Source organism: Dermacentor variabilis, chromosome 4, assembly GCF_050947875.1.
Source record: "Dermacentor variabilis isolate Ectoservices chromosome 4, ASM5094787v1, whole genome shotgun sequence".
Taxonomy (NCBI): Eukaryota; Metazoa; Arthropoda; class Arachnida; order Ixodida; family Ixodidae; genus Dermacentor; species Dermacentor variabilis.
In genome coordinates this window covers 85,562,109-85,583,305 of record NC_134571.1, presented here as the reverse complement: position 1 = coordinate 85,583,305, position 21,197 = coordinate 85,562,109, and the positions used below count along the sequence as shown (strand labels likewise).

Sequence of the window (21,197 nt, the reverse complement as noted above, 5' to 3'; positions counted from 1 at the left end):
CCTGTATTTGCGTTAACTGACATCGTAAATACTGTTCCGTGAGCGCAACATCCACGCGCGTTTAATTTTCTGGTGATCATCTTGGAGTCTGGAAAACACAATTGATTTTCCATTTTGTAAGTATTGACCAACATGTGGTTGGACAATATACTTCCAGGAATAGTGAAGAAAGCTGACCACCGCCGCTCTAAAGCAGATCACATTGGAAGTTTTGCATTGTTCATACGCTAACCGAATCCATGTTTACACGGACGGTGCCGTCTCGGAAAATTCGACGGGCGCCATCGTTATACCATCTCAATCGGTCGTCATCAAATTTAAGACTTAACACGTAACGACATCTACAGGTTCGAAACTGGCTGCTCTTCGCGCTGCTGTCGAATACATTGAAAAAGAAACGCCTAGCAAATGGGCAATATTTTGTGATTCAAAAGCAGCCCTCCAGAGCTTGCGAGGTTTATGACGTGGCAATTATGAACAGCTGGTGTCTAAAATCAACGGAACTTGCCGTTGCGCTTCTGAATGAGGACATGATATCATCTTTCAGTGGCTGCCGGGACATTGTGGCGTCGCTGGTAATCACCTCGCAGATGACGCTGCCCGACGTGCCCAGGCTGGCTCACCGACACTCCTTATACCGTTATCGAGAGTCGACTCTGCAAGAGAGCTTCTTGGTGTCGCTCGTACCATCACGTTAAGTTACTGGCATACACCACAGAACTCTAAGTGTCGTTTGTACAGCCTCGACCCATCATCATCATCATCATCAGCCTAGTTACGCCCACTGCAGGGCAAAGGCCTCTCCCATACTTCTCCAACTACCCCGGTCATGTACTAATTGTGGCCATGTTGTCCCTGCAAACGTCTAAATTTCATCCGCCCACCTAACTTTCTGCCACCCCCTGCTACGCTTCCCTTCCCTTGGAATCCAGTCCGTAACCCTTAATGACCATCGGTTATCTTCCCTCCTCATTACATGTCCTTCCCATGCCCATTTCTTTTTCTTGATTGCAACTAAGATGTCGTTTACCCGCGTTTGTTGCCTCACCCAATCTGCTCTTTTCTTATCCCTTAACGTTACACCCATCATTCTTCTTTCCATAGCTCGTTGCGTCGTCCTCAATTTCAGCAGAACCCTTTTCGTAAGCCTCCAGGTTTCTGCCCCATATGTGAGTACTGGTAACACACAGCTGTTATACACTTTCCTTTTGAGGGATAGTGGCAACCTGCTGTTCATGATTTGAGAATGCCTGCCAAACGCAACCCAGCCCATTCTTATTCTTCTGGTTATTTCAGTCTCATGATCCGGATCCGTGGTCACTACCTGCCCTAAGTAGATGTATTTCTTTACCACTTCCAGTGCTTCGCTACCTATTGTAAACTGATGTTCTCTTCCGAGACTGTTAAACAATACTTTAGTTTTCTGCAGATTAATTTTCAGACCCACCCTTCTGCTTTGCCTCTCCAGGTCAGTGAGAATGCATTGCAATTGGTCTCCTGAGTTACTAAGCAAGGCAATATCATCAGCGAATCGCAAGTTGCTAAGGTATTCTCCATCAACTTTTATCCCCAATTCTTCCCACTCCAGGCCTCTGAAAACCTCCTGCAAACATGCTGTGAATAAATGCATTGGAGATATCGTATCTCCCTGTCTGACGCCTTTCTTTATAGGGATTTTGTTGCTTTCTTTGTGGAGGACTACGGTGGCTGTGGAGCCGGTATAGATATCTTCCAGTATTTTTAAATAAGGCTCATCTACACCCTGATTCTGTAATGCCTCCATGACTGCTGAGGTTTCGACTGAATCAAACGCTTTCTCGTAATCAATGAAAGCCATATATAAGGGTCGGTTATATTCTGCACATTTCTCTATCACTTGATTGACAGTGTGAATATGGTCTATTGTTGAGTAGCCTTTACGGAATCCTGCCTGGTCCTTTGGTTGACAGAAGTCTAAGGTGTTCCTGATTCTATTTGCGATTACCTTAGTAAATACTTTGTAGGCAACGGACAGTAAGCTGATCGGTCTACAATTTTTCAAGTCTTTGGCGTCCCCTTTCTTATGGATTAGGATTATGTTAGCGTTCTTCCAAGATTCCGGTACGCTTGAGGTTATGAGGCATTGCGTTTACAGGGTGGCCAGTTTCTCTAGAACAATCTGACCACCATCCTTCAACAAATCTGCTGTTACCTGATCCTCCCCAGCTGCCTTCCCCCTTTGCATAGCTCCTAAGGCTTTCTTTACTTCTTCTGGCGTTACCTGTGGGATTTCGAATTCCTCTAGGCTATTCTCTCTTCCACTATCGTCGTGGGTGCCACTGGTACTGTATAAATCTCTATAGAACTCCTCAGCCACTTGAACTATCTCATCCATATTAGTAACGATATTGCCGGCTTTGTCTCTTAACGCACACATCTGATTCTTGCCTATTCCTAGTTTCTTCTTCACTGTTTTTAGGCTTCCTCCGTTCCTGAGAGCCTGTTCAATTCTATCCATATTATAGTTTCTGATGTCCGCTGTCTTACGCTTGTTGATTAACTTAGAAAGTTCTGCCAGTTCTATTCTAGCTGTAGGGTTAGAGGCTTTCATACATTGGCGTTTCTTGATCAGATCTTTCGTCTCCTGCGATAGCTTACTGGTTTCCTGTATAACGGCGTTACCACCGACTTCTCTTGCGCACTCCTTAATGATGCCCATGAGATTGTCGTTCATTGCTGCAACACTAAGGTCCTCTTCCTGAGTTAAAGCAGAGTACCTGTTCTGTAGCTTGATCCGGAATTCCTCTAGTTTCCCTCTTACCGCTAACTCATTGATTGGCTTCTTGTGTACCAGTTTCTTCCGTTCCCTTCTCAAGTCTAGGCTAATTCGAGTTCTTACCATCCTATGGTCACTGCAGCGTACCTTGCCGAGCACGTCTACATCTTGTATGATGCCAGGGTTCGCGCAGAGTATGAAGTCGATTTCATTTCTAGTCTCATCATTCGGGCTCCTCCACGTCCACTTTCGACTAACCCGCTTGCGGAAAAAGGTGTTCATTATCCGCATATTATTCTGTTCTGCAAACTCTACTAATAATTCTCCTCTGCTATTCCTAGAGCCTATGCCATATTCCCCCACTGACTTGTCTCCAGCCTGCTTCTTGCCTACCCTGGCATTGAAGTCGCCCATCAGTATAGTGTATTTTGTTTTGACTTTACCCATCGCCGATTCCACGTCTTCATAGAAGCTTTCGACTTCCTGGTCATCATGACTGCATGTAGGTGCATAGACTTGTACCAGCTTCAATTTGTACCTCTTATTAAGTTTCACAACAAGACCTGCCACCCTCTCGTTAATGCTATAGAATTCCTGTATGTTGCCAGCTATTTCCCTATTAATCAGGAATCTGACTCCTAGTTCTCGTCTCTCTGCTAAGCCCCGGTAACACAGTACATGCCCGCTTTTTAGCACTGCATATGCTTCTTTTGTCCTCCTAACCTCACTGAGCCCTATTATATCCCATTTACTACCCTCTAATTCCTCCAATAACACTGCTAGACTCGCCTCACTAGATAGCGTTCTAACGTTAAACGTTGCCAGGTTCAGATTCCAATGGCGGCCTGTCCGGAGCCCGGTATTCTTAGCACCCTCTGCAGCGTCACAGATCTGACCGCCGCCGTGGTCAGTTGCTTCGCGGCTGCTGGGGACTGACGGCCGGGGTTTGATTGTTGTATTCATATCGGAGGTTGTGGCCAAGTACTGCACCAGGGTGGCCAATCCTGCTCTGGTGAGAGAGTGCGTTACCGGTTCTGGTCACCGGGATCAGGCCGCACTCCAGGCCTGTTTGTGCAATTTTCTCAACACACGTGTTTTTTTTTCCGGTGGAGAATTGCGCGGCACCGGGATACTCAAACTTAAATTACCAGCGAACCTTCCACAACGTGATGCAACACTGCTGTGTCGGCTGTGGGTAGGAGTAGCATTCACCAACTCCTACAGTTATCGTATTGGAATGGCGGATTCATCAATGTGCGCTAAGTGCAAGTGTGAAGAGACCATCAGTCACCTTCTGTGCCACTGTTCTCGCTTCGATAATCAACGTGAGACTCTCCAGTGTGCCTTGAATAGACTGGATGACAGGCCATTTACAGAAGCAAAGATCTTGGGAGTCTTGCCTCCCAGTTCATTAGCCTAGAAAACCATTCGAGCGCTTCTTCACTACCTGAAGGCAACAGACTTGAGTGCCAGACTATAGACATCCTATACCTAACTTAGTGCATGTGAAAGTGCGGTATAGACTCGTGTTTTCTCTCTTTCACTCCTCATTCCCCTCCACATGTCGTCGTCATCATAATCATCATCATCATCAATAATAATAATAATAATAATAATAATAATAATAATAATAATAATAATAATAATAATAATAATAATAATAATAATAATAATAATCAGCCTGGTTACGCCCACTGCAGGGCAAACGCCTCTCGCATACTTCTACAACTACCCCGGCCATGTACTGATTGTGGCCATCTCGTCCCTGCAAACTTCTTAATTTCATCTGCCCACCTAACTTTGTGCCACCCCCTGCTACGCTTCCCTTCCCTTGGAATCTAGTCCTTAACCCATAATGACCATCGGTTATCTTCCCTCCTCATTACATGTCCTGCCTACATTTACATGTCCTGCCTACAATTCTACAGGAGGGCAAGGGGGAGTGCTTTGCGAGACGAAATCTAACCGCGAATGCCCAAACATTGATTTACTCTGTTAACTCAGCTACTGGCCTACTAACTTCCAGCACATTATTCGGGACTATCTATACTGCCACCAACTATTAACGCTTAGTAATCGCTAGCAAGTTGCCAATCTGAAGAGCCCGAGTAGCTGCAGAATTAGATTCATTGAAAGGAGAGAGAGAGAAAGCAAGGAGAATAAATCGACCCCAAATAATTAAGCGGATGCTTAGATTTTTACTCCGCTCTCTTTACGCAGCAAATGTAATCACCATTTTGCTCCATTCCTTCGGCTTCCTTCCAACACGTGATCAAACATGCTTGTATTATTTGCGAAGTTAGCCCCGAGATCTTTGAGTGGCGCCCTATTGTGTTTGACGTCAGAGAGGTGACTGCGCTATACCGCGCCGAGCGCGCTCTCGTTCGCTGTGTGAAGGCAACTCGGCGATGTTGACCGGCCTGCGCTGCTCAAGTTTTTGAAACATGAGCCTGCAGGCTGGTAGGGCAGTGTATTGGGCGTCATTCAATATGTGCTACATAAAAGTGTTTTTCCAAGCATGAGAGCTAGCCCGCAAATACAAGCAAAGTGCCTGGAGCGGCCAGTCGCGCGGCAATGTTGCTTGTACTCGCCGGCTTCTTTCATGCTTGGGAAAACATATTTATGTATATTGCACGCATTGAGCAACAGAAAGCTGTATCGGGAGTTTCTCATGCTGCTCTACGATTTTCTCACTTACACTTTATATCCAACTATAAGGTTTGAGGAGTTCATTGATTAAATAGGACTACTTATGTAATTAGGCGGAATGCAAATATAATCTGAGTATCTCCAAGCGACGCCAAACAACACTACCTTTTTTCTGTACAGCTATGTGGCATTTGCATATCTTAAACTTTGGCTCAAGCTACATGGGACACCCGGAATACGGAATGTTCCAGGACGCTATATTTCCTGCGAAATATTGAGCGGTGTCACTGTCGCCAACACGCTTAGTGCGGATTGCTCCTACCGTCGTCTGCTAGTGTTCAGAACATAAATGTGCGAGTGTGGCATTGGTTTGTGTCGTCGGTGTGGTTCCATTGTCTTGGGACATTCTTAATAATATGTCGGCCCTTTTTCGACGATGAACGGCAGCATCTGGCCTTCAGCTACTACGTACGCGCTGCAGTATACTGTGTTTGTGTGCCAGCGGGTGCTGCGCGTTCGTTCACCCGCTCCGTTGGCCGCACACATTCAATCTATTTCCATCATTCATTTTTTTTTCATTCCATCACGAAAGACGTTTGATGCGATTCTCAGGAAACGAGGAGGTCACTTCGGTGAGTTGGTACGAGCACTTCTTTAGATGCATTGACGCAAAAATGCGCTCTTGACCGTCTGATAGAAGAGCGGACAAAATTAGTGGGCAAAACAAAGTTACGTAGTCTTGTGCTGCGGTGCTTATCTTCGCAAGAAACATTTTAGTTACATTTGGTTACTTACACCGTGACACAGCTCGCCTCGTGCATGTTATTTGGCAGAGCGCAACGCTCTACTTCTTTGCTTCTACCAGAGGAGGCGAGCACAATTCGCGGGCGAGGCTCGTTCAGCGGTGATAATTAGTGCTATAACAACAGACGACAACCTTAGCTTAGATCGCCGCTTTAAATATACTTTGTTCTGTAAAAGCGTCATACTTACTTCGAACTGAAATACGGAAATTGAGAAGTGCGGATTTGCTGCAGCGCCAAGCACATTGGACAAAAAAGGGGGTTGGGAGGAAGCGGGTGCGAGGGGGGGGGGGGGGGGGGCGCTGCCGTTCGCAGCGCCACCGCCGGTAGCGCACGAGTCTAGAACCCTGGACGTAATATTATGGGCGCTTTCAGTGCATGAAAATGTGTATTATAAAGTGCGTTGCAGAAAGGCAAGACCTCTGTAGTAGTAATGCTACTTACAGCGTCACTAACCATTATCAATCCATCAAGGTAATCGTGTCAAAAAACTACAGATGCACTTTGCGTAACCACTCTGAATTGATCGGAGTTGTTCCGCGCATTTTCGTAGTACAAATAAAACGCAGCAGTGCGCGAGGGTTGACAGTGCACGAGAGGCGTTGACATCTCTGTCTAGAGCACTGCGCATTGAGAGCAACGTTCTGCTACATGCGCTCACGGTACGCCGGTTTAAATACTGCGTGTAGCCCGCGCATCGCCCATGGCTTCCATTGCACAAAAGTATTTTCACACAAGCTACCCATAAACGCACATACATTGATTTCCTGGCATCGCACCGCAGCGATCAGTGCTCCATAGACAGACGCTTGAGGTGTGTGCGTATTCTACGACGGGAGCTCGCCTCTGACCGATGTGCGTTTCTTTCCATGTGCGTAGGTCCCGACTTCTGGGGCCTGCTGAACCCAGACTGGAACCTGTGCAGCAAGGGTCGACGTCAGAGCCCCGTCGACCTGAACCCAAACACGCTGCTCTTCGACCCCCACTTAAAGCCCCTGCAAGTCGACCCCAGCAGAGTGAGTGCGAAAGTACATATTGGTTACAGGCTGATTTTTGTTTTGTTTATACGGGTAACTGGGTGCCGCCACCTTGAGATGTAACACAACCATGCTTTCAATATCGTGCGTCATGACAGAATGCTAACACTCTTGCGAAGTGTTCAGCGTGTCATACAGCTATACTATGTAGTTTTTTCACGTGCATTATAGTCATTTACTCATCGATGTTAAAGAAAAATGAATAACTTCTCGGCAGCCCCGCAAAACAGGTGACACTATACAGTGAGCAGCTTTACTATTCGAGCGCACTCAACCCGACACAGTAGTTCTTTCAAAAAGAATACTGCTTCTCACATTCGCAAGCTTCTATCGCTCGTTTGTCGGTCGAGAAATCGAGATGCTGCGGTTTAAACCCGCATGATTGGTATAATGTCGCATTCGTTGTGCGGCTTCAGCCGTATGAGAATCCTTCGGCCGTACGCACCATACAGCTTGCTGACAAAAATCACTGAATCCACTCCGACGCTATGAAGGGAGTGGTTCCTTGTAGGGAGGCTCGTACGGGCAGAGAAATCTGGGGGCTTTTTCGCTGGGCCATCTTGTTTCTAAATGGGCCTTTGCATAGATACTATAGTGGATGACGTGCTTTAAGCCACTTAACCGCCTCGTAGACTTCCTCTAAAACGGGGTCATTATGGCCGTTACGAAGTTTGTTATAGCGAAGATGAGATTTTTGTCTTCAGCGGTTGGCCCGTGCTTCACCACATGCTTCAGCGGGGAGCACCTGAAGCATGTGGTTTGCCGCTTCGCAGTGCCAGGGCCCTCGGCGATGGCAGGAAAACGTGAAACATAGGTACGCTTTGTGTATGGAACGCCCAGCCACGAACAATAACTACAGTATTACCCACAAACATTTTACACCGAAACGAATTATCAGTAACAACGTATTATAATCAATTGGTCTGCGGCCACAAAAGCGCCATCTACTTAAGTCCCATCTACCTAATTTTCAGGAGCGGCGTAATCGTGGCTGCCAAAAACTTACACCAGCAGCGAATCAGCTTACGCTTGTTAACTGAGATACAAGCTCTGTATTTGTCTGGTTAAGCCCTGAGCCACCAGGTGGCCGCCCGTATGTGTGCTTCAGCCGCTTGTGCTTACGCCCTTCGTGTGCGTCTGTATGTGTGAATTTGTTTTTATTTTTAAATGTGTTTAACCCTTTCCTCTCTGTCTTCTTTCTAACCCCTATCTCCCAACGCCAGTGTAAGGCAGCAAACCGGAGACTAATATCTGGTTAACCTCTCTGCCTTTCCTCTTCATCTCTCTCTACGTTTAGCCCCCGCTCACCCGGCAATCCGCCCAAATCGACCCTCTTTTGCCGGAATACCGGACACCTAAAAACTCCTTAGAGAAACCCAGGGGCTCTAATTTAATCCAGAGCCCCCCGCTATCACGTCCCTCATAACTCATCAGGCAGTTTCGAAACGTCAAAGAAGCCTGCGAATACACGCAAACTGCCTCGAACGGAAAGTCGCGCGGCAATTTTGCGTGCATTCGCGGGATTTTTTTACGCTCGGAAAAATGCTTTTATGTAGCGCGTATTGAGCAACAGAAAGCTATATCGGGAGTTTTTCATGTTGCTCTACAACGTTCTCATTAACACTACTAATCTAATTATAATGTTTGAGAAGTTTTTAAATTAATTAAGACTACTTATGTAATTAGGCGGAATGCAAAAATATTCTGAGTGTCTCCAAGCGACGGCAAACAACACTACCTTGGTTCCGTCCGGCTACGTGACACCTGCATATTTTTCAAGTTTGGCTCTAATTAGGTGGGATATCCGGTATGTACTGAGCGAAGCGGCAGGGCAGTCGCGTTTTAGCCCATCAACGACCCCTGCCGGCTACTGCGCGGGTATCTTCGGCACGACTATAAGGATAATGATTCTTTCTTTTTTCTAAAACATCGGTTAAACCTAGAGGTAGGTTCCAGATACCACCAAGTATTCACCATATCACGGGGCACCGGGTTCCCTGGAACTGGTCAGAGTTGGAATATTATTTCGAAAATAAGTGGCTCCGTGGAAATAGATAAATAGGTGACCGCAAAGAGGCCAATATCGCCCTAACAAGGGATGCGCCAAGCGTGTGCACCATCTCTCTGCCGTCACTCCCGTGAACCACTCGTTGCATAAAGAAACCGGTTGCACAAAACGAGAAGAAGGTGAAAGCAGGAGCCGACGTTTCGACAAGTGGACTTGTCTCCTTCAAGGCCGCCTTGAAGAAGACAAGTCCACTTGTCGAAACGTTGGCTCCTGCTTTCACCTTGTTCTCGTTTTGCTCATCCTCTTGAATTTGCGTTTCCCGCCTTCCCCATGTTTTCCCCAGTTGCACAAAGAAATTCGTACATAAAGAACTCGTTACACGAATAAACTGGTACTGTTGCTAATTACAGAAACAGTCTAGCCGTTTTAAATAATGGCTAACTTCTCGCATGTAGTCAGCTTTCACGCCTATATGCTTAATAACTTTGCCGCGAGAATCTAACTTAATACAGGTACCATGACACCTTATACTAAATCTTTTACAAAAAGAAAACAAAAGAAGGAAAGGGCTCTCGATACACGAAAGCTTAGATATTCTACGTGATCTCTTTACTGCATTTCTCCATTGTGTGCGCGCCCAACAAATCCAGAAAAAATTGCGGTCGGGTTCTTTCTTCAAAGAACATCAAGGAAAGGAGAAGTGTGGTCAGGCTCCTTTTCCGTAAGATGTGCGTGCAACATGGCTTGTCTCCGTGTGAAGCAAAGTCAAGAGAAAAAAGAAAACAATTGACATATTTTATTGAGACCCTAAAACAAATGTGTAACTTTTGTTTACATAGCTATGGTATCTTTCTTTTCTCCTCGCGCCTAATGCGTTCGTGGCCAGAGTTGGGAGACGTTTCATTCGGGCGAACTCAAGTGAGCGATCGCAGTTTTGCGTGTGCGGCCGCGCAGGTTGATCACGTTCGCAGACGCCGCCATATATTAAGGCGCTACAGCGAGCTACGCGGTCGACTTAAAACAGCGGAATGAAAATTTACGCCTCTTTTTTTTCTTTTCTTTTTTATTGTGGACATTCTTCCCTATATCCCTAGATCTTGCCTTTTCCGCTAAGGCTCTCACTCATGTCCTGACAGCTCGAAAAACTTTGAAACATCCCGAGATATATTATTTGCCCTGGTGATCGCACCAATGAGCGGCATCGGAGATCGGTCAGTGGCGCGCCAGGGTCGGGAAAATGTGAGCACACACTGTGCACGCAAACACAAGATAAGCGATCGGGCCCCGTAACACAGCGCTGTATGAAACTGAGTCCCCGGCACGAGTGCCAGGTTTCACCGATAACGCGGGCGCACGTGTGTTATCGTGCAATGTTCGAGCGCCGACGGTTGAACCATCTCGCATCACGACATTTGTAGATTTTCACCATCGTGTCAACTGTCAGCTCGCACGCTCTGACGTTATTTATTCTTTACTTCTTGTCACAAGCGTTCAGCGAATGGTCGTATTCGATTGTTCGTTTTCTTTCTATTCTTTTTCTTCTCATTTTAGTGGTCACGTGATGTGTATTCGCGTGTCACGTACACGACGCTGGAATCTGTTCCGTATCACATCGATTTGTTTTCGTTGATTTTGCCGTGGCGGTTCGTCATCGCGTGAATGAACAGATGAATGATCGATATGTAGTTGAAATCAGAGTTCCCTTCGTGCTTGCAGAAAGCTATTTTACGTGTTTTCTTTCTTTGTTTTACATTTAGGACCCAGGTGTCCGAAAACCATACTTGAAAACACGGACACAATATCAACGTTCACGATCAGTTCGCTAAGGGGAAGTATATCTTCAGACAGTAAACTAATGCAGAGTGAATTCGAAAGGGGGGGCTATTTTAGGCACTAATCTTGGAAACAGATACAAATCGCTACGGAAAAAAATATCATCCCCCAGGCACTCCGTACAGATATGGTTAACTAGTGAAGCTGAAACATGCGGCCCCGGTGTCTATCACTGGGTTAACCATGATATTTCTGATTTTTTATCATCAGAATGTTGAAATTGCTTTCACCTTTGTGCATCCCTCTTTCTATGTCATTATGATCACTCATCAAACCTTGATGTCCCCGTTCCCCCTGTCCCTGTGCAGAGTAGCAGGCTAGAGCACGTTAGCTAAAGCTGGCCTCTCTACCTTCTTTCAAATAAATTCTCTCTCTCTAATACCGGAGGTTCATTAAACGGCAGCTTGGTCATTTGCGTACCGGATCCTCGGTACGCAGTTGCGGCTTGCGCTCGGCTGCACGAGCCTGTTCTTGTGCCTGGGCTGCAGCATCGGCATGGCGTAGACGAGCTCGTTCCCGGTTCTGCTCCCGGCCTTGGTGATCGAAAGCTGCCTGCTCCTCGGAGTGCGTATGGCGCATGGCCTACCACTTCGGAGCCGGAGTGAAACTGCTGCGCGCGCACTCGCCTGCGACGGAGAGCAACGACGTCACTACTGGCGCGGCCAATCGCGCGCCTTGCTCTCTTATTTTTTTTATAGCGTGCACATGGGATTGCGCCGGAGTTTTCGGCATACAGGCGACAGACGGACGGATGGACGAATCGGCTACTCATATACAGTTTCGCTGTAAAACGCACGTGCCACAATGTTTAAGCTATCGGCTATACAGGTTTAAAAGCACAAAGTACAAAGTTAAAAGTAAATAGTATAACAAGTATTAGACTAAGTCGAGGAGCTAGTGAAATTACCGGCACTGCCATAGCTGAACATTCGATTTGCTACCCGCACTGGTGATAGGTCCAAGTGCTCGGTAAATTATTTCAGGTGATAAAAAAAGCACACATATCAACATCGCTCTCACAGTACTGCTCATAGTGCAAGCATACGGACAATGGAATGGCATAAATAAAAAAGAAAAGGAAAGCGTGTTCTCTTGTTGCCGTGCATCTGGGCGCGTCCAAGCGCTGATGCAAAGACTGGCACTCGCGCGCGTCATAGCGCGCGACGTTGACGTCCCCTCTGAGTGCTTGCTGCACGAAGCAGCCGCCTATTAGGGGTTACTCAGAGCTCACGCAAACTCGAACGGGGCCACCGTATTATTCGGTCATGGAACCATAGCCTACTCTGCTCTTCCGATCCAGATTCACGTCCGTTACCCGACGCGGAGGGATGCTGATGACGTGAAGAGAGTTTACAGAGAGAGAGAGAGAGAGAGAGAGAGAGAGAGAGAGAGAGAGAGGTGGGTTCTCTTCGTTGCCTCCGCGCGACGGTGCAAGTATGGTGTTCAAAAGCAGTTGCCGCAAACAGGGGTGGGGTGGGGGGAGGGTTGCGCTTCTTGACAGGAGCGCCTCGCGTTCTCTCCGATTTCCAAACAGCCGCCTTACATCGCAACTCGCCTCTCGACCTCGACCCGTTTCCCCCCGCCTTTTATTTACACTGGCTTGCACCCTATACACCGCGAACGCCGATCTTACACGCAACGTTATATGGAACTAAAGGGGAGACAGCGAGGAAAAAGAAATAAGGACAGGGATTGGGGTAGGGAGGATGGTTGCGGCGTCTCCCTTCTCCCCAATTTTGTTCCCGATGCTTCCTCATTCATAATGCATGTTCCCCGATCGCTCGTTCAAGATGCATTACGCCACTGAGTTCGCGAACAAAGGTTCCTTTTTCGTCCCCTATCGCCCAATGATACGTGCCTTGCGAGGGAGCTCGAACACGGGGGCTGCCTTTCAGCAACAGCAAGCTAGAGACAAAGAAAAAAGACGAGTGAGAAAAAAAGGAGAAAAATAGCAGGGGAGGGAACGCCTGAAACCAACCAACCTGCCCCAACTTACAGCCCGTGCGACGCCGTCTCCACCCTACCTTTCACCGTCTTCTTATCTTGCCTTTTGTACAGTGTGCCCCAGTGGAAACGCTCCCGCCCGATCTGCTATCTTTTGAGAAGAAAACGGCTGTCCTTTTACCCCCTCCCCTCAGTTCTCCCACCCCACTCCACCCATCAAGCAATGCCTGCTGAGGTGCGCTTGTGTGCTTCGGCTGCTCGTGCGGCAATATGCGGCTATCTGAATGGATCCACTCTTTGGTGCCTCGAACCAGAGCCTGTGATGCATAGAAGCTGGCGAATCTGGAAGGGCGACCGCTTAGTTTGCGTGTAAATGCTCACCCGGGTTTGAGAGCTGGGCCGATTTGAATTAATTAACCCCCGCCTCATTGAAAGGGATGATGAGCGAAGAAGAATATCTGATTTTCTTCCGGGAAGAAATGAAATTCAGTTGCATGCTTTTTTCTTCGTATTCATGAGGTCACAGCTTTCTTTTTTTATTCCTTAGGAGCCGAGGTGATCGTGAGACGTATCAAGTGCGAAGTTTTGCTTCATTCGCTATTTATGATACGCTCGAGGCGCGCTAGAGAAAGAAAAAAAAATGAAATACGCCAGTCTTGCTATAGGTTTGCCTTCACTCTCTCTTCTGCGGCTGTCTTAGATATGGTGTTTAGTTGTGACGTTGTAACGCTTTGAAGAAAAAACTATATGCGCTTTTTCTCTTGGTTGGTTGGGGAACAAGGCGCCGTCTGAACCGGACAGATAACCTTTAGGAAGCAGTCGACCCACGAAAAAGAAAGGGGGAGATGGATTGAGCTAATCACGTGCGTTCGTTCGTCGTGTTAAGTTTGAAAATACAAAAACAAGAAATAGTTAGGAACGACCTGATCACTGCCGTTCGTATTATTCTAATACGCTATAATACCAGGGTGTCTACCAAGTTGGCATTTCCTAATTCCCTTAGTTTTCCAGATTTTCCCTGAGTGCCTTTGCGAAATTCCCTGAATGATGCAGAACTATGTTTTATGTCAAGACAGGCTGAAACCACATCGCCCGATGCTGTCACTCTCTAGTAAACATATGAAGAAAATTTAAAAAATACGACTTAATCCAATTTGAATACTAAGGAGTAGTGTTTATGTTATTCAAGAAGAGAACAGAAGGGAGGGGTTAGTAAAATGCACAGCAAATAAAATGTCTTCGAAAAAAAGATTGAAATCGAGTCGGACACACTCAAATACGAATAAGAAGGAGATGCATACAGGAGGAAATATTTTCTAATATGAGCTATTTCTATAAACTGACAGCAAGCTCAGTTGTATGAGGCCCGAACTTTGTCACAATTGAGATTCTCTCTCAACAGCTCGTAAGTCAACCTCAACATTCCTGACATTCAGCCCGCGCACGACGTCTTAGTGTTGTGTTTCACTGCTTTAAAGAGCTTATTTTGGTTTGGATGAGGAATGCATCTCGGCATCAGCCAACAGTTTGTCTTTTGAGCTCAAGCTCCTTCAAAACGGCGGCAGCACGCTTCCTTTCCCGTTCGTTCCTCAATGCGTAGGTCCTTTTTGTTCTTGTCCTCCTTCCGCCGCTCCTTCGTCCCACAGACCATTTTAAGCATCTTCTTGGTCAGTTGCACAGTCCACGCACGATTTTTCTAACTCACTAGGGGGCTCGAAAACGTCCAAAAGATCGGCCAATTGGAAAAAATAAATGCATGTCATTTGCTGGCCTTAAGGGCTCAAACCGCCACAGGCACATTCGAAAACACCCTGAAGGCCTGTCAATACACGTATTAGGCATATCGGTGCTCGTACTGTGACAGGAAATACCGGGTGCACGCGTGTATAATTAAGGAATACATACTGTGTCCCGTGGCAGTAGCCCCTTCCCACGCTTGTTATGCTTCACTGCAATATTTTTGCGTATGCTTCACCACGTAACATTTCAGTACAGAGGCGAAGATGACTTTCGGGAACCGGCATTATACAACGCATCGTGCTTTCCAAGGCTCTAAGCCAATCGCTAGGACCGCAAATGCGGAGTTCGTGCCATTGTTGACAGCAGTGAATTCTCTCAATAAAAAACATGGCACCCCATTGAAGACGCTGCATAGCGAACGTCGCCGCAGTGGTGGCTACGGCTGCCAAAGGATCTGCGTGCGAGAACGCCGGATCGAGGTGGCGAGGTAATCAAAATGGCAGCGGTGGTGGCTTTGATTAATACCGTTTAGAACCTGCGGTCACGGCAAAACGTCCGGAAAATCTGACGGCGAAGAGTTCTTGAGTCAGAAGTTTCAAAGGTTCTGATACATTGACTCTATGGGGTACGTGGTGATGCCGCGAAGCAGTCCGAAATTATCGGGAATCCGGAAAGTCAGTCGTTGACTGTACACTGGCAACTCCTCCAGCCGACGACACGACGTCAAAGACGATTCATTACGATTCGTGACTGTTACCCGAGCCAGCATTACCGCGACTTTCGACCCTTTCAATAAAATTACAGCTAATTTTCCCTGATAGAGGCACTAATTCCCTGAAATTTCTCTGAGTTTTTCCGGACTACTCAAAATCGCTGAGAATTCCCGGTTTTCCCGGTTGGTAGACACCCTGAATACATCACGCTCTGTTGCAACCTACTGGTTTGTAGCGCAGTTTGTCCTGCCGTAGCTAGCATTATGGCCTCTCTCCTATATCAGTGTGCCGCTGTGAAGTACGGCGGCTAATGAAGTTTCTATGTCCAAAGCCAAACTTAACGCATTCATATACTATCCAAAGTTTCAAGCTATATACAGTGCAAGCAGAAAACACCAATATATATAAATATTTAAGCAGCATAAACTCAAACATGCATGTTTTACCGAAATACGGCTACGCCAGAAGGAGAAAATGACAAACTGTACTTAAAAAAGTAATTCTGGAGTTTTACATGCCAAAACCACGATGCGATTATAAGGCTCCTCGTAGTGGAGAACTCCGTATTAATTTTGATCCCGTGCGGTTGTTTTACGTGGACATAAATCTAAGTACACGAGCATTTTGTCATTTCGCTCTAGTGAAAATGCGGCAGCGGTGGCCGGACTCGGGCCCGCGACTTTGAGCTTAGCAGCTAAAAATTGGCGAATATGATCGTAGAGTGAGAGAAAGAGAGCAAGCTGAATCGTAATCAGCCGTGCGTCGGGAGCCTGAATTCTTTGTGCTCTTCACGAGACATCGGCTGAGGAGGACGAAGGAGTGGAACGGACGTTTGCGTCCTGTTTTGTAGTATTGTCCTTGAGATCAGCCACCGCAACTTCGCAGTACAAAATACATAAGTTCGTTTCGCACGACACACACACACACACACACACACACACACACACACACACACACACACACACACACACACACACACACACACACACACGTGTATATATATATATATATATATATATATATATATATATATATATATATATATATATATATTGCAATGCACAGTGAATAAATAAAATTATTTAAGTGAAGATGCCTTCTGTGTTGTATCAGATGAGGACCCATTTGGCATAGAGCATGTAGCTGTTTCCCATTGCTTATTGTAGATGTGTTTCGTGGTTGTTCGTGTTTTCAGCTACGTGCGTTATACGTGTCATACGTGACTTCTCGTACATTTAAGTCTGTGTTTCTGTATTTTTTTTTCTTTTTAGCATGTGGATGTACGCCGTTCTTGCAAAGTTTCTTTATGCTCTATCTTACACCAAAGGACTTCCTTTTCCTTACGAAGGTATTAGTGTAGACTTATAAACAGTTTCAATGAAAAATCCTGGGGCCGCCTTCGGTTCGAAAGCTTTTCTTTTTTCTGCATTCTATATCTTCAAATACAATGCGCTATCATCCGAGCACGATTCGACGAATGAATGAATGAATAGAATTTATTGATAGGAAAGACAGAGAGGTCGACCTGAGCTAGTGCGCTCTAGTCTGTTACTCTGCACTGGGGAAGAGGGAAGGGGAGTGAAAGTATTGGAATGGATGATGATGATAAGAGAAGTGGTGAGTGCTTATGTACATGAGACAGTTGCCTCGCTAGAGCCGCTCGTCGAGCTTGGTGTCCTGCAGAAACTCCAACAATACTTTTGTTGCACGCATTGAAATTGCAGTGTCAGGCCATGGGCCGAGGATAGCTTCCTCCGACAGTAGTTGCCTGCCAACACTGGCTAAGAAACTGTCTAACGTCCTTCGCTCCAGCATATATGCTGGGCAGTCGCACAGTACGTGTTGCAGTGTTTCGGGCATCTGGCAGTGTACACAATCAGGGCTGTTCGATTGGCCGATGAGGTGTGCGTAGCGACGGGTGAAAGCAACGCCGAGCCGAATCCTGTGTAGCAATGATGTTTTGCTCCGTGTAAGCTTCGGGGGCAAACAGAATTTACTGTCTGGGTCAATCATATGTAGACGTCTGTGAATGTTATCAGAGTGGGCTCTGTAAGCCTTTGTAAGGTCCTGCATGAGTGCCTTGATCATGGAGTTGGTGTCAGGTCGCGAGTAGGCAATCCGTACTTCATCAGAGGAAGAGGAGGCCGATCTTGCCTCACTGTCAGCGAGTTCATTACCAAAAACACCACAATGGCTAGGCACCCATTGAAAGGTGATCACGTGGCCACTTAACTCGGCACTGTGATAAAGTTCGACGATTTCCAGCACGAGCAGATAGTATGGTCCTTTGTTTAAAAAGTATTTTAGCGCCTGTAGCGCTGATTTGGCATCGCACAATATTGTCCATTTATGGGGTGTCTGCGTTCTCATAAAACGGACAGCCTCCCGTATTCCCGCAAGTTCCGCAGCCGTAGATGTCGATTGGTGGTCTAATCGAAATCGTTGAGTAATTCCAAGTTGTGGGATGACAAATGCGGCCGTTGTGGCAGATGGCGTGACCAAACCATCGGTATATACTTGTACAGTCCCACTATATAAAGTAAATATATGGGACAGGGTGAGCTGCTTCAAGCCAATGGAGGAAACGTGAGATTTCTTCCTAATTCCTGGTATCTGAAGCCTCACTAGTGGTCTTGGCAATGTCCATGGAGGTGTCGCGGGGATGTCGGTTGCCTGGAATCTTGCAGATACAATGCTTGCGTGACATGCAATAGCTTTAGAAAAAGCACAGTCAAGGTTGATGCTTGGAAGCGTTGACAGTGGATGGTGTGAGTGTCTGGTTAGCAGGCGAAGATAGGTTCGCACAGGTTCACAAGACCTGTATATGTCGATAGGACAAGCCCGTGCTTCCGCTATTGTGCCCTTAGTTGACGTGCAGCGTGGCAAGCCAAGACATATCCGTAGTGCTTGAGCCTGAAGGCTCTCCAGCGTGCGTATACAAGATTACCCCATGTTAGATAACACAGGCATGCTGTAGCGTATGTAGCCCACAAAAAGTGCCTGGTACACTTGGAGCAAACTTCGCTCAGAGGGGCCCCATCTCAGTCCTGATATTACACGAAGAACGTGTATGAAGTTAGTCAGTTTAGCCCTAAGCGCAGTAACATGTTTGGTCCAAGAAAGACTGCGGTCTATTATCACGCCAAGAAATCTGTGGTGGGTGACTAAAGGAAGCGCCGTTCCGTCGACAAAGATTGGATAATTTGACATCGATTTGCGCGTAAATGCCATGACTGCACACTTAGTTGCTGAGAGTTGCAGGCCTCTACGGCGCAAGTACTTCGCCGTTATGGTAACCGCACGTTGAAGCCTTGCTCGCACTTGTGGACGTGTGACCCCGGATGACCAAATACAGATATCATCCGCGTACGTACTGATACGCGCTGTTTCAGGTAGCTCGTCTGCAAGGCCCACCAGTATCATATTGAACAATACTGGGCTAAGGACACCACCCTGCGGAACACCCCTGCAAACTTCATGTCTATCAGTCTCGCCATCCGAAGTGGACATGAAAATGGTGCGGCCACTGAGGTAACTCTGCAGCCATGCATACATCCGGCCACCAACACCAATATCCTCAAGCGTCTGAAGAATCGAATGGTGGAAGACATTGTCGTAGGCACTTTTGATGTCCAGAAATATTGCGCATACCAGACGACGGCGTCTCTTTTCCTGTTGAACAGAAGATACTAGGTCGATCACACCGTCAATGGATGATCGGCCTCTTCTGAATCCATTGATGAAATCAGGAAGTCCACCACTTTTCTCGAGTAGCCATTCCAGTCTGCTCAGTAACATCCGCTCCATCACTTTACCGACACAGCTTGCCAAGGCTATTGGCCGATAATGTGAGAGATCATGTGGGCATTTCCCAGGTTTTAGCAAAGCCACAAGACGACTGCACTTCCAGTGATTAGGCACAGTTGCTGTGTCCCACGTAGAATTGTAGAGCGCCAGGAGAATTTCTCGAGCTTCTACTCCAAGATGACAAATCGCGGAGTATGTAATTCCGTCTAGTCCTGGACAAGTTGATCGGCGGGAAGAAGATATCGCAGCGTCGAGCTCGTGCATAGTAAAAGGCGCGTCCAGACGGTGATCACTAGATGACGGGAAAGTCAGTCGTGAATGGGTTGGTATATCGTTCGAGGAGCTCACGAGTAATTTGCAAAAGTCATCAGCGACCTCGACTTCACGCCGGCCTTGCCGTATGACCACAGCGCTGAACGGGTGAAGCTGTTGTGGAGGCGAGCGAAGGCTTCGTACAATTTGCGAAATTCTAGAGAGAGGTTTTCTCGGATCCAGAGAGCCACAGAATGATCTCCAGCGACGAAATGCATTCGAAAAGAGTAGAGCTGCTTGAAACGATTAACTGGACAAAGAGTCACCGCAAACACTTCGATATTTCCAGGGAATTGATCTCAAATCATGCAAAGTATCTCTTTGTCGCACTTTACTGCGGAACAATAAGACGAATGTGGCGCTAAACGGCAGGAGTGATTGGATTGACGCAAAGTAAACACGCACTTTCGCAGCCGGCTTCTTCTGAACATAATACCGCCTCTGCTGCTGTCAACATGGACAGCAGCGTTGCTCCCGACGCGGCTTCACACCATCGGCGTTCGTTTATCTCCTGCCCGTAGGCATGAAGTCGCCTTTTTTCGGTAATCTCGGTATACCAGTAATGCATCTCCTCTTCCGCCGGAAACGTCAATGTATGAAAACGCAGGGTTCGTGGGACTCTTCTGAGATGACACGAGAGCGTCAGCTGTGCGGCTCAACTGCGAAGAACCTAATCTTTTAAAAGGAAAGTTTTGTTGGTGTTGTAGCAAAGGAACTTGGTGAAGGAGGCTTTGAAAAGATGTCAACAGCGTGTGAACGCAGAGAAAACCCAACTAAGACCCAAAGGGAAGAAAAGGTCTGTCTCTCTCTCTCTCTCTCTCTCTCTCTCTCTCTCGTTTCATTCTTTCTTTTTTTTTAAAGTGTAACGTGCTTGATGTCTTCTACATATGGAGGGGGTGGAAGGGGAAGTAGAGAGAGGGGCAAGTGCAATTCTTTTTCGACGCTCTCTCTCACCCTTACGTCCACTCCGACCAGGATGCGGCAAAATACACCTTCTCAGAAGCTTTCGCTCCACGAGTACGGTTTGATGCAATTGTTTTGCTATCGCCGCGAGAGTGGTGCCATCTCGAGAGGGTCCCGGCCGACTTCTCCATATAGTCTCCGCGGCTTAAGACTCGAGTTTGAAACTTGCAGCACCTTGGCGGAGTAAGTGAAGAAAGTCCTTTTTCCCTCAAGTTTTACGGTCGGCGGAACAAGAGAATGTTCTTCGAGGTTCAGTCGAGCGTGAGGTCTGCAAAAGGAGAACCACGTGGGAAACGCGAACGCTGTGTGTATAGGCCCGAACTACAAACGCCGAAGTCGTCAAATGTGTTTGAGCCGCGACACGCGCGTGGTGGTCCACTTGCATTTCGGCATTCCCACGAGAAGTTCCTGGGAGTGTGGAAGAGTTGCTCAGTAGTTCGATTCGGTGCACAGTGTTGGGTCTGCAAAGTGGACAATTCCGTCATAAAAGCCGAGGAGGCAGATGAAAGATAGATTCGTACGTTGCTTGCACGCTCGATGGCAGTAGCCGTTGTGGCTTGACGTCTGTTCGTATGGGAGACGCGTACAGTTAGAGAATGGGCTTAGGTTACAGGTTAGCGACGACGTGACGCG

At 47.0% G+C, this 21,197-nt stretch overlaps 1 protein-coding gene across 1 annotated transcript in view; it reads left to right on the top strand.

Moving 5' to 3' along the window:
- Positions 1-21,197, top strand: part of CARPB (Carbonic anhydrase-related protein B) — a 259,795-nt gene that overhangs the window by 138,814 nt on the left and 99,784 nt on the right. The window contains exon 3 of the mRNA XM_075689676.1: positions 7,087-7,223. Coding sequence (XP_075545791.1) covers positions 7,087-7,223 — 137 coding nt within the window. The remainder of the gene's footprint in view (positions 1-7,086; positions 7,224-21,197) is intronic.